Raw genomic sequence first — 13258 nt, forward strand, 5'->3', positions numbered from 1 at the left:
CCAGATACGAGCAGTGCAGCAGATGTAATGTAATTGTTATTTATTTATGGCCATTTAGCAGGAAACATACGGAAGTTATACATCAGTGCACATATGGATGTGGTTTCAGAAGTGGATGTAGGAGATCTGCACGTCACCATCAATCTCCAGCATGTCAATCTCATTGAAGGACTGCAGGCGGTGGAAGAAGTCAAACAAGTGCTGCCCATTGACAAACACCTTAAACCTCTGGTTCCCACAGCGAATTGACATCTGAGGTGCACGGAAAGAAAAATCAAGACACTGCTGAGCCACAGCCGGTCGAAATAACGTGGGCTGCACCTACATCCCGTAGAAATGTATTATGAGGGCAAATATTTATAGAATGAACACTTACATCAAAGTACTGCCCCTCCATGAAGGGGTTCAAGCTGAGTTCTCTGTCCTCAGTGCCCCAGCTACCTCCAATCATGCTGTTTCTCACCACAGTCCCCTCCCTCACCCGGGGATTCATGTGGAAAGCAATGTCTCGGGACCTGCTCACCAGAAAGTTGATGCTAATCCTGTAACGTACAAACCGAGGAGTAGAAATTAGTGTACATTTGCAACACTTCAGCCATGTATGAACTGTAAAAACTCATTAAGACACAGACCTGTTTGCCCCATAGGGCACCATGCCTCTGATGATGATGGTTCTCTTAGGGAACATCCCTCCTGGGATCATACTGGAGTAGGGCACAGGCTGAAAATACAGCGAAATAACAAACAAATAAGACTCTATACTCGGCAGAGAACTCCAATATTGTTAGCTCTTACTGGGTTTAACCTGAGGGTAAAACTAAAAGCCTTCAGTCATTGGCCTTTAAGCTCTTCTGCGTTACACTCAGCTCGCAGAAATCTTTAAATTCTGCATTAGACTTAGACAGCTGTAGCCATCCTTTTCCAGGTCTACATCTGACCAGCATCTTCCTATTTAATATGCTGACTGAGTTGATTATCACGGTGGAGAAGATTAATGGCACCACAAGCATAAAGTTATCTACCAAGGCCATCTACCAGTGGTAAAGGATTTATCATTCAGTGGTTATATTATTAGCAATTCAATAATTTATATAATAAATAAATAATAATTTTTCTTGAGCTTCTCCAAAGTTTCATGAGCAAAAGCTGAACTTTATTTCAGCTGTTACTCATCATGACTACAAGAATATTTCTGGATGCCAGCATTATCCGCAGACTGTAAACGAAGATGGACGTAGCTGCCGTGATGTAACCCATATTTTTCTGATGAATTCAGAGTGGCCTCCTCCATCATCACCATCATGGCACAGCCTGACTCTGCCCACATTTTGGCTAAGACAACTGTGAGCAAAGAGGTGTGGCATATACAGGGAGGAACTAAGCAGTAAGAACATTTCCCAGATTGTGTTGGTTTGTGGTAAACTCAGAGTGTCACACTTTAATAAATAAATTACAATTAAATGGTTACATAAAGTAAAATAAGTATTCACTCCCATGCAGCTTGACGTGAAGGTGAAATTAAGGTAGCAGTTAACACAAAAAATTGAAAGTCATAATAAAAACTAAAATTAAAGGTATCTGTCAGAATGATTAAATAAAATAATAAAATAATTAAAGCAAAATTGTGATGAAAAATTGTGCAGGTGCTACAAATTGAAACACCAAAAAAAAAAAAACATTAAAGACAAGCCACCCATTAACATGTGAGTGTGCTGCTCATTAATCTGACAAATCTTACTTACCGGGTTGTAGACCGGCTGCCCACCCATACCCTGCAATCAAATAAACAAAACCAAAAATTTTGCAGTAGCAAAAGTAAAAACAAACAAACAAAACTTTAAATTGTTAGAGGACCTTATTATTCTTACCGGCAGATGTGACCCTGGGTATCCCCCCTGAAAGGAGAAAAAATCAAGTACTGTTAATATCGTTATAATTTACATGAGCTAAATTAGTTTTGCTTGTTTTTAATGAAAAAAAAAAAAAAACAAAAAACAAACAATAACAATATCAAAATAATAGAAAAAGAGTTATGATATGATTACTCCATACCCCCACTCCACCTCCCATGCCTCCTGGAAATCCACCCTGCATAAAAACACATTCCTCAGTGATTAATTCGGATTTACTGGATTTTGACTTGTTCACGATACACGCCACACAAATAATGAAATAAAAGTATTTATTCACCCCCATGCCGCCTCCTGGGTATCCTCCCTGTTGACGAGTGGAGAGCATGTTAAATACTACTCCCTACTATGCTTTGTGTTTTTGTGTTCATTTCAGCGCAATCATCAAATTACTGTCATCCCGTCAAGAACTTGGAGCCTCATAAAAGGCATATACTTACTCCCATTCCTCCTCCCATTCCTCCTCCCATTCCTCCACCCATTCCTCCACCCATGTTCCCTGGATATCCTCCCTGGATGTCAGTAAGGAAAGGGACAAGTTGGTGAAAATCTGTTGAATGTGTAACTGAGCACAACTTCATATATATATTGCCAGCAGTGACAACATACCCCCATGCCACCTCCTGGATATCCTCCCTGTTGAGCAATAAATATATTAAATACTGCACAACTACTATGTTTAATTATATATTTAGACTATTTGTGACCAGAAACTTACTCCCATGCCTCCTCCCATGCCTCCTCCCATTCCTCCCTACAAGACAGGCAAGTGTGAAACAAAACAGACAGCAACTATTTACTGTACGGTACGCTACATACAGAGGTCACAGATTTCACACAGCCAATGAGGCTGTTTGCTTTTTTTTTTATATACAACCAAAGATATGTTTTTCCTTTTTTATCCCTCTTTACTGGACTGAAGTTTCAGTTTTACTAGAATGTGAAAAACAAAAAAAGCAAAGAAACAAAGAAAAACGAAGCAAGCGCAAGCTTTTCTTTCATCTGGTACAATTGTCACTTTTACTCACTGCCATTCCTCCTGGATACCTATTCATTCCACCTCGAGCGCCCTGACACAGGAGCAGAAAGCAATGCCGATCAGCTGCGGTTTATTATTTTAAAATTTTGCTGAATTTCGGAGAATTTTTCTTGCCCCAGCAAAGCCAAAAGCATTAAGACGAAAGCCACAGAGACTTGGGCTCTCACCCCAATGACATTAATTGTCTGGATGGACACATCTCCTGCAATCTGCATGGCACATACTCTCTCCACAGGCATACGATGTTGGAAGGTGTGGAAGTCGTTCCCATTGACTTTGATCTGCAACAGAAACATGCAGACAGTATCACAACATACACATTTGTAATGCACAAATGAATATGTTTATGTAAAATGTATGTTTTTAGAGGTTTCACAAGACACCCAAAATATATTGTTATATATTGTTATATATTTTTTTATATGTTTATTAAAGCACTTATGTTCAACTAGAACTCCTCCTGTTAACACCAGTAAGTGAACCACCCAAATAATAAATTACATACAGTGAAACACACTTAAAGTTTAGAATCGTATAAATAGGAGGTTTGTATAGTGCTTGTAAATGCTGCCTGTGTGGTCAAACTGGCCTTCTTGTCGGTCTAACCTGGTAGCCTTGCGATGTGACCATGATGACCATTTCAAAAGACTGGCCCTTGGAAAAGGGCATACTACGAATCTTCTCCTCTGACTGCCAGGATCCATCCTGACAAGTGTTAAAAACCACTTTGTCCCAGCCGTCAAAGCGGGGGTTGAAGTGGAGGGCGATGTCGCTGGACTCAGATTCTCCGCAAAGCAGGTTGACAAAGAATCTGTAAACCGCAGCAGATGGAGAACCAGAAACATTTTATCACCGACGTGACTCTTAGGTTTGTACAGCGTTAGAAAACAGAGGAAAGGCAAACACTGCTGAGGGCAGAAAAACCCAAGAATCCCTCCCCACAAAGGAGTTGAAGTTGTAATGACACAGTCAGGAATGTGTTATGTTTACTTTGTGTCCTAATAGATTAGAATACTACATTCAACATGTTAGATATTAGTATTTTGAAAAGGGGAGGGACAAGAGATAAAAGTGGAGTTGTGTGTGTCTCAAAGAAACATGTTACACCCACAGGTTTCCTCCGAGCTGATGAAAGATAAAGAAACTGTGACAGTGGATCTAAAACAGTTACCTCAGGCCCAAGTACTTAACTGATAAGGTGACATTGAGTTAAGATGTGTTTCACTTAAGTATGAATTTTATGCAAAACGCACATACAGCACATACATTCATCCAACACAATGCTATGTATTTTTTTCTTTTTCTTTTCACTCACCTGGTAATGTCGTCAGGAATGGACCCCTGCAGGTAGATGGATGAGCCCTCCCGCAGACCTCCATAGATGGGCCCCAGGTAGGGAATCCGCTGAACAGTCAAAACAAAGAAACAGACAAACAAACAAAAAAATGTTGCTATCATGTAGAAAACACAAACACAAGTGCCAGTTACACAATGCAGCCATTCACCAAGTGCTGTTCAAGATGGCAATTTGCCAAACACTTGGTTTATTCTTAAGTACTTGATGGTTTTAAACCTCATATTGTGTAAAGGATTATTGTTAATGTAAGTAAAGGATCTGGGCTATTTTTCCCTCATTTGATGTCATTGTATTATATTAACAAAAAACTCTTTGACAACCTTTATTTGATAATGTCATATTATATAATTACTAACAAATCAATCCAATGAATACCATTGTGGTAAATAATTGACAAAGAGTGACATTAACATAATCAACCAATGAACCGCAATCCAATCCGAAATTCTAATCCACTTTTATCACTGGAATGCATAACACATAGACAGGGAGACAAACATTCCCCAACAATCCAGCAGCAACCGCTGCAGATACTCACAGGACCGTAGATTGGCTGATAGCCAGGAGGAGCAACAAACGCCATGGCAGCGGTCACCGAGGCGGACAGGCAGGTGGAGACAGGAGGGTTTGTCAGACCCTGATCTCGGCTGGAAGTCTGGTTTTATACAAGTGATGTAGGAGGAGGAGACCAGGGTGGCAAACCCAGGCCTTCACCACCACGTTTACACATTAACCTTTAACCCACCACAGGAGTGGCACATTAGAACAAAAGATAGAAAATATATGTTGAAGTGAGTGTGCTGGCATGTGGAAAAACCAACATAACTGAAAACTGCGGAGGATGGCCTGTACAGAGTGGAGCAGGAAGTGCTCAGGCTCTCCCCAGTTAAATGGCAGCTGAGGCACAGTTGAGAAATGTATGAAAATATTTCCAGTTACATTAACGATTTTTACTGATGCAATCAAGTTGAAAAAGAGAAATTTTCATATCTTGATGGGGACTCTATAGCTGCACATTTGATTTTATGAGCTCATATTACACGTTTGATCTCAAAGTTTCAGGTTGCTCAATCTGCCTAATGTAAATAGAATAAGTACTTCAAATTTGTGCTTGTATCTTATTCCTATCTAGACCCAGGCCCCACCAGGCCCTTGGGAGACCCTACCATGATAAACCATCACCTATATTTATTACAACACAGAAATTACAACCACATAACAGTATTTTTAAGCTTTATAGGCTCAGAGAATAGACGAAATTAGGGTGTGTTACTGATTCATAAAATTTTCAAACAAGCCTATCTACCCAAAGCAAACAACCGACCCTTATCTACACATAGCTCACTTCTTTGAGGCAGTAAGTTTAATAAAACAACATACAAAAGCTGTCATAGTTGTTCATGGGTGTTCCCAGCAGAGGTATTTTTATATTTGAACTGATACGAAGGAACACAGCAGCCTGAGAGGAAACATTTGATTTCATGCCACTATATGAAGTTGACAAGACAGTAAGGCTCGCTGCAGCCCGTGTATGGAAGCTGTGGGAGCCCAAAAATCAACTATCCATTCATTATGCACTCCGTTTATCCATCAGGGTCGAGGAGGGAACTGGCGCCAATCCCAGCTGACACTGGGCTGGTTCACCCTGGACAGGTCTCCAATCTATTGCAGGAGAGACAGACAGAGACAAACAACCATCCGCATTCACGCCTGCAGCCACCCATTACTTAAACCTGCATGAGTTTGCACGGTGGGAGGGAATCAAAGTACTCAGAGGAAACCCAGGCAGGCACGGGGAGGACATGCAAACTCCACACAGAAAGGCCTCAGGAAGGGAACCAAACCCGTGACCTTCTTATTGTGGGGCATCAGCGCTAACCACTACGCTGCCATATTGACCACACAAAGTCTAAATTTATCTCCCATACCTTTCTCAGCAAGGTTACACAGAATGTTTATGTCCATACATTTTGCCTCCATCATTACGACTCTTTACCTCTGTTTGTTTAATGCACAAACCTTTGAACATTCACAATAGTGAGGACCCGTAAAGTCTTCCTTAAACAGTACTGTGAGCCTCCACAAGAGCTAGTTAATAATTTCACATCCACCATGAGCTCCATGACAAAATAACACATGCTCAGACATCCTAGTATTTTTTGTTATTGTTGTTGTTTACAATCAAAAATACAAATATATAAAATACTTGATCATATGCAACCCATTTGGCTCTAGTCTGTAAATCAAACTCCAGCATGAAAACAATGTCCTCACACAAAGTCCCCCCACACACACATTGAGCAGCTTGCATGCAAAAGAGGACGCACTCGAGTTCTCCTTAAAATAATCTGTTTATTCTGTATTGAAACACAGGCTCCAGTCAGAGGACACTCCAGTAGAAAGTCCTGATCTCCATTCAGCTCCATACCATCACCAAACAAAACACTGTTCTGTCTCTGACAAAATGAGTCGTGACATTGAACACAGGGTGGAGAATTTGTGAGTCGGTAAGTGTTAGGCATAGTGATAGAGAACTATTTGAGATCAGCGCACCACATGTGACTTTTGGATTGAGAAAAATAACTGGTATGCGGATTCCTAAAAATATCTATCATAAAAACCTAACTAAGTAAAACAAAAGCATACTTTCTGCTCTGACTGCAAACTGGGCGTTACTTCAGTGTGAGAACATTTCTCTTCACTATTGCGGATTTCACCAACAGGATGTGTTACATGTTCATGTTCGACAAAAGTAGCATGGGTTGTTGAAATTCTTCAAAGCCCTAAAGAAAAATAAATATATGTATCTATGATTTATGTAAAATATGTCTTTTCATCAAAAGGCTTCGAGGAGCCTTGTCATTACTCAGTTATACAGATGACACTATGGCCAAATTGTATACATTAAATACATTCATTCTTAATGCACTGAAAAAAACCTATCTGTGCATAAAGTGTCATAGAACGTTGGCCAGAAATACAGACGGGCTAAAACGGTCGTCTTCAGAAGATCTGATCTGCATATAAACAACAAATAAATAACCTCGGCATCCTCCTATTGTATTGTGTTTACAACATCACTACCTCATATGTCACAAAGACACCAGTGAAAATAAGGGACCACTTACATCCAGGGACCCACTGTAAGACTTCAGAGTGCAAACTGGGTTTGTGTGTACGGCTGATTCGCACTGATGTGTGTCACATACGGAGAGGAGAATCTGTTTATTATCTCGACAAGTCAGTCCAGCAGGAGTTTCCTTACATAATCGCATGTTTGAAGTCAAGTTTGTAAGTCTTCAGCGTGGAAGCAAAGGAGTGAGGGGGCGTCTTAAATGTTCACAGCTCTCTCAAAGGCCTAAGAGATGAATGGCTATGAGCTGCTGAATCATTTCTTTCAAAACGCTCAGTCACTGAAACACCAGAAATTGGAAATGAAATACTAGATGGCAGCAGCCACATAAAAAACAATCCTAAATCTTACGAACAATATAAATAAAACATATACACTCTAAGTGTTAAAGCTAAAAATCTAAACTATTTGATCGCTTAAGCAGTGGCATTGGTATAGGCACTGTAATGTTTACAGCAGTAGCGACTGAAACAGCCTGTAGTGTATATCTTACACAAAAAAAGGCCATGTAGGGTATTCAAAGTGGAATAAAAAGGCCCCTGGCTTTTGTATATGTTTATGCCTCTCTGATATTATTATTCTGCACTTCTACAAATCTCATCCATCAACATTCTGCAGGTGGTACAATAGTGCAGTCAAAGTGTGCATAGCTTCAACGGAGGAAAGAAACGTTCAGATAAAGGACAACACTAAGACATAGGTGTGTTTGATCTCTAAATTTCCCTCAGTCTGAACATCCCTCCCCTCCCCTTCCCTTCTCCTTCTCCTTCAGACGTGCATTCACAACGCAGGAGGTTATCCGAGCTGATCCTCGTACTGCTTCCTGAAGCAGTCTCCAGCAGGGAAGAAGTCCCAGCATCTCTCCTGGTACATCTTCCACACATACGACTCCTATGTCACAACATAACACAGGGTTGATAAAGACAAAGAAAGACGGGCTACACCTTTATTTTATACAGCTTATTTCTAATTTTTTAATCTGAAATTAACCAACACTATACACTTAGACACGACACTAACAACTGTGGCTGGTTGTTGTGCATGTACTGACCTGTCCCGTGTGCTCTGTTTCGTCTTTATTAATGAGATACATCAGGAAAAACCTGTAGGAGAAACAAAATCAAGGAAGAAAAATATTGACAACCAAAAAGAAAAAAAAAATCTAATTGAAGATTAACACTGCTAATATACAAGATGACATACAGTAGGTGAGGCAAACTGAACGTTACCATTATGTAGTATAAGGGACTGTAAATGTGACTCACATGTAATTGGCTAGGTTATGTTCTTCTAAGGTGTGTGTCTCGAAGCCGTGCGGCGTCGTGTCAAAGTAGTCGCTTCCTATTCCACAGATGAAGCACTTAGTCTAGAGGGAGAGAGGGAAGTTAAGATTAAACGCGTCCCATCCTGGAAAACGCCTCAGGTTGATTATGTAAAGTGTCCGGTTCAGTCATCTTACCTCCATGTCCTCTCTGACCTGCTCCTGCTGGTCTCTCAGCTCTCCAAATGCATCAATGATCAAACCTGACACACAGGCACAACATTATTTCTCTCAAAACTGGACTTCACAATGATTTATAATAGAAATTGTGTGCTGAGCTGGGTAAAGGTTATTTCTTATTTCTCCCAGCTGGACTAGATTTAAGCCTTTTCTTTTGTAACCTACAAAATCTCTATATCTCTATCCATCTTTTGTCAATAACACGCTACTTATTGTGGCTACTTATCTTATTAGCTGAGTTAGTTTTAGTTGTTTGTATTTCTATTGTTACAGTCATGAGTGGAGACTAAGGAAGGAGGTAGATCTTTTTAAACGTCTGTCTTTTTAGGCCTTATCCTACTTTAGAATTTTCCATCCTTTAAAAGGTTAAATATATTTTTATTGGCTTTATATTCTACATTCTATCAGTGCCTCAGTTGAATGTTTCAGAGTAGTTCGGGGCTTAAAATGTGTAACAATACAACTATGTTTTGACAAAAATGAACTTTTGCAAATTTGTGTATTTGTAGTATAGTTACTATAGTAACCTAAGTCAGGTAAAAATTTCACTTGTACTGGAGTAATATTTGACTAAGAGGATCCGTACCTCCAGTATTTTTTCCTGGTTATAAAAATGTAGTTTGTATGGATGTAGCAACTACATGAAAAACAAAATTTAAGCCACATAAGAGAACCTGCAGAAGGACAGTTAGTGAGTAGTAATGGTCTAATGTCAAATTGCACACTGCACTCTGTTTAAGAAAATAACCACTCAGAAAAATATCCAGCACAGGACTCTTCATACCCTGGATGATAGCCAGCAGGATGACAATGACAAAGAAGAAGAAGGTAATGTCAAAGACCACTCGATAGAGCTCATATTCATCCCCGGCTGGGTCCTCGATTTCATCTCCTATACCACCACCAGCACGCACGCCAACATACATGTGGAACAGGTAACACTGCAAGAGGGAGTGAGCACACAGATCAGAGTAGAAAAATCTGTTTTATAATGCATACCAGATGAATCAACCTAGAGTTGATCTCTCCAGTGTATCCTGAAACTGTATTGGTTGCATTACTGTAAACAAAAAAATGTGCCCTCCACTCACTGTCATCATGTCGTCGCACTTCATGTCTGGTTCGTCTTCATCCTCGCTCTTGTTGTAGAACTTGCGGAAGAAGTTGAAGGCCACCACAGTGTAGAGGTACACCACGACAGCCAGTAGGCCCACCGTCATCATCAGCTGCAGGAGGCAGAGCAAAGGGTCACGAAATGACAGCGCAGGAAGTCACAAACGTTTAAGCGGAGATGTGCAGACCTGTTTGCCGTTGTGAGTGACTGAGGACAGGATGGTGCGCAGGGTTTTGACACCCATGGCGATATCCAGAAGATGAGCGGCGAAGAAGAAGTTGTTGTAGTGTCCGAGCAGAGACATAAGTGTGTACCAAACCAGGTAGAGGAAAGTCTAAAAGATGAAACAGACTGTAACACCAGACTTAAAACAGATTCTCTTACCACCTGCATTATACCCCAAACTGCTTCCTAAACTCACGTTATCAGTGAACACAACACCAAACTTCCAGAGCTGGTACTTGACGTCGATGGATGTTATCCTACAACGAGAAGATCAAGTTTGTTCTACAGCAGTTTGTAAACTAAAGCTCTTTATTAAATTGCTGATATGAATAAGTAACACCAAATACCAGCTGAACATTGAGGTGTCTGGTTCAGGCTTCTTTTCATGTGTCATAGCGCTGACGTCTAGAGAGGCCAAGTCCATACCAAGCAGCTCTGCAATCCTCTCTCTGCCATAGATGTCACCGTATTTATCCAGCACCTGGTTACCACATACAGATGTCACTGTATTTCAAGACTTGGGCCTGAAAAAAAACGTGGCTGGCATTTTGAACCAAAGTTGTCTGAATAACTCACCTTCCTTTTCACAAATTTGTCCCAGTAGTTGTTGGGGAAGGTGCTGTGTGAAGGGAAACACAGTGAAAAACTTAACTAACTGTTCTTCTCATTTTCTATTTCGAGTGCTGCAGGCCGAGCCACATCCAAGCTTACTGTTATTTAAACAGTCAGAGTATGGCTCAGGTTCATACTCAGTTCAGGACCGATATTAAATATTTCATTAATATCAATTTTAAAATGGAGTGAACTTGAAAAATGAATACTGACTATTTTGCATCACACTGACACACATACAAAAGGATGGAGTTGCCATGGGACAATATTAGTCGAGCTCAATAACTATATCTTTAATGTTAGGATCAACATCTGATTATTCACCAGACTAAAAGAAAACTTGTGGGTTCGACATAAAACTTTTCCGGCAGTTGTAAACAATGCCAATGTTGATACATTTCTGTTTGTCATTACTTCTTCCTATTTTTGTTTGCATGCTAACCAACTAGCTCCACCCTGGCTAGAACAACACGACCCTTAAGATACTCAGTATTACCACCTGTATTGTAAACACAAGGCTGGTTGAAGTAAGCGGCAGTTAATGGCTGTATATTAATACCAAAACATAACAAGCAAAGGGTCTCTTTACTAAGATAAGATAATCCTGTATTAGTCCCTCAGAGGGGAAATTTGCATGTCACAGCAGCATAGGCATTAGTAGAATATATAAAAAATATATATATATAAAACAAGTATATCAAACAAAAATGTAACCAACAGCTTCACACAAGAGAATTAAGCAGACATGATCCTCAGCATGTAAAACACCGGCTTCAGGCCTGACACAGACTGAGAACGTTGTTCGTGGTTGTGTTTGGACCGGGTTCGGGTCTTACGGAGTGTTGAGCACCAGTCTGTCCCACTGGCCTTTAATGTCATCGTCCTCCGGCTGCTCAGTTACGTAGATGCCATCAAACTCCAGCTTTCTGGCCAGCTCCTTCTCTCTCTTGAAGATAACTAGAGGGACCTGAAAGCGCAGGGAGAACAGACAAAGTTGGCAAATTGCAAAAATTCTCCAAGCACAAACACAAACAAGTGGACTTTTTGTGGCACAGCAGCCACCACGTGCCTTGAGGCAGTTGTAGCCAATGATACAAAGGAAGGAGATGATGGTGTGGATGATGCCGAAGAAAGCCATGGCTGGTTCCATGTAGCCTGTGCTCTCTTCTAAGAAGTAGTACAGGGGACCCTCTTCCTCCTCATCTTCTCCTCCATCATCAAATCCAGATCCATCCTCCTCCGCACCAGAGCCTTCAAAAAAGCCAGAGCCCTCGAACACACCAGAACCTTCAAATTCCTCCTCACCCGGAGGACTGTCGGACACCTACAAATGCCAGACACAAAATAAGCCATCTCAGTCTTGTTGTGCCATTTGTGTATATTCTATGTTTGTGGCACAAAACCAAATGTTTTATTTTCAAAATAGCAAAAATAGATTGTGATGACACGTTTAAAATTAACCACTTGCAGTTAAGTTCAATTTGTTTGAAGGAACATGAACAATTTATTTTTTTTTTTTTACTATTTTTCAAAATATACAAGTCCAAAAACAAAGTTATTGACAATAACATCTATTCCGGTGTAGTGGCAATTCCTCCAGGTGAATAAATTTTACAGGGTCACTCAGTGATGATACTGCAGTTAGTGCACAAACCTTGTAGAAGAGCAGGATGAAATTGAGAGCGAAGGCGATGAACAGGGCCAAGAATCGAAGGTTGTAGAAGTTACGAGAAAGGTAGTTCTGGTGGATGGGAAATGCGCATGTCAGGCATTTTGAAAGCACCAAAACTACATTTTACTACCCCATTCCTTGGAAATCGATAGCAATAAGCTCATGTCAGACGAGCTGTAGATGTAGATGTAGATGAGATATATTGTGAACGCTACATGAAGCTGCTCACCATGAATTTAATTCTCTGAATCTCCAGCTCATTCCACAGCTCAAAGCCATCCTCGGCAGGTTTCTTGTCCTTCTTCGCTTTGGTCTTAATCACCTCCTCCTTTATCTCCTCAGGCTCTTCTTCCTTCACCTCAGGTTCAGGCTCTGCTTGCTCTGGTTTCTTTGCCTTCTCTCCATTCTCAGTGCTAGAAAGCACAAATGAGAAACTAAAAACCATCTTCTGGACTCAGGACCATTTCTACATTTTTGTACAAAAAGTATCCATTTATACTTATTTTTACTGTACAGCTATACAGTTCATTTTAGCTCTGGGGGGTTCACTTTTAAGACCGGGACAAATTATCTTTTCTGTCTGATCCCCAACTTACTCTGCTTTCTCAGTCTCCTGAGGAGCTTCTTCTTCGTGTTCAACATTTTCCTCCTCGCCTTGTCCTCCCACTGCAGCGGCCAACTGTGTAAGCAACAGT

General features: G+C 40.6%; 2 protein-coding genes across 8 annotated transcripts in view; both read right to left on the bottom strand.

Moving 5' to 3' along the window:
• Positions 1-105: 105 nt before the first annotated feature.
• LOC115053058 (galectin-6-like) lies at positions 106-4889 on the bottom strand. Its single transcript, XM_029517620.1, has 13 exons — positions 4845-4889; positions 4265-4353; positions 3556-3760; positions 3117-3230; positions 2629-2664; positions 2351-2422; positions 2191-2217; positions 2053-2088; positions 1869-1895; positions 1743-1772; positions 633-721; positions 377-542; positions 106-252 (listed from the first exon to the last, which is right to left on the bottom strand). Exons 1-13 carry the CDS (start codon positions 4887-4889, stop codon positions 106-108), a joined length of 1083 nt encoding a protein of 360 aa, XP_029373480.1.
• A 1771-nt stretch (positions 4890-6660) lies between these two features.
• Positions 6661-13258, bottom strand: part of ryr1b (ryanodine receptor 1b (skeletal)) — a 63369-nt gene continuing 56771 nt past the window's right edge. For 6 of the 7 annotated variants that reach the window (XM_029518194.1, XM_029518193.1, XM_029518192.1 and 3 more), the window contains 15 exons: positions 13160-13242; positions 12793-12976; positions 12546-12632; positions 11961-12215; positions 11728-11858; positions 10856-10898; positions 10627-10760; positions 10476-10536; positions 10242-10388; positions 10032-10166; positions 9725-9881; positions 8899-8963; positions 8705-8805; positions 8491-8542; positions 6661-8330 (listed from right to left, as the gene is read on the bottom strand). In XM_029518194.1, coding sequence (XP_029374054.1) covers positions 8235-8330; positions 8491-8542; positions 8705-8805; positions 8899-8963; positions 9725-9881; positions 10032-10166; positions 10242-10388; positions 10476-10536; positions 10627-10760; positions 10856-10898; positions 11728-11858; positions 11961-12215; positions 12546-12632; positions 12793-12976; positions 13160-13242 — 1731 coding nt within the window. In that variant the 3' untranslated portion in view covers positions 6661-8234. The remainder of the gene's footprint in view (positions 8331-8490; positions 8543-8704; positions 8806-8898; positions 8964-9724; positions 9882-10031; positions 10167-10241; positions 10389-10475; positions 10537-10626; positions 10761-10855; positions 10899-11727; positions 11859-11960; positions 12216-12545; positions 12633-12792; positions 12977-13159; positions 13243-13258) is intronic. The other variant, XM_029518196.1, reaches the window with a different exon arrangement.

The sequence above is a fragment of the Echeneis naucrates genome, chromosome 13 (genome assembly GCF_900963305.1).
Source record: "Echeneis naucrates chromosome 13, fEcheNa1.1, whole genome shotgun sequence".
NCBI lineage: Eukaryota > Metazoa > Chordata > Actinopteri > Carangiformes > Echeneidae > Echeneis > Echeneis naucrates.

Bases quoted from the DNA above. Each gene is read 5' to 3' on its own strand.
- LOC115053058 (XM_029517620.1), bottom strand. From the start codon at position 4,889: ATGGCGTTTGTTGCTCCTCCTGGCTATCAGCCAATCTACGGTCCT. The intron at 1,773-1,868 runs GTAAGAATAATA...ATTTGATTGCAG, and splicing joins ACCCAGGGTCACATCTGCCG to GGTATGGGTGGGCAGCCGGT. The intron at 253-376 runs GTAAGTGTTCAT...CGTGCACCTCAG, and splicing joins TGGAGGGGCAGTACTTTGAT to ATGTCAATTCGCTGTGGGAA.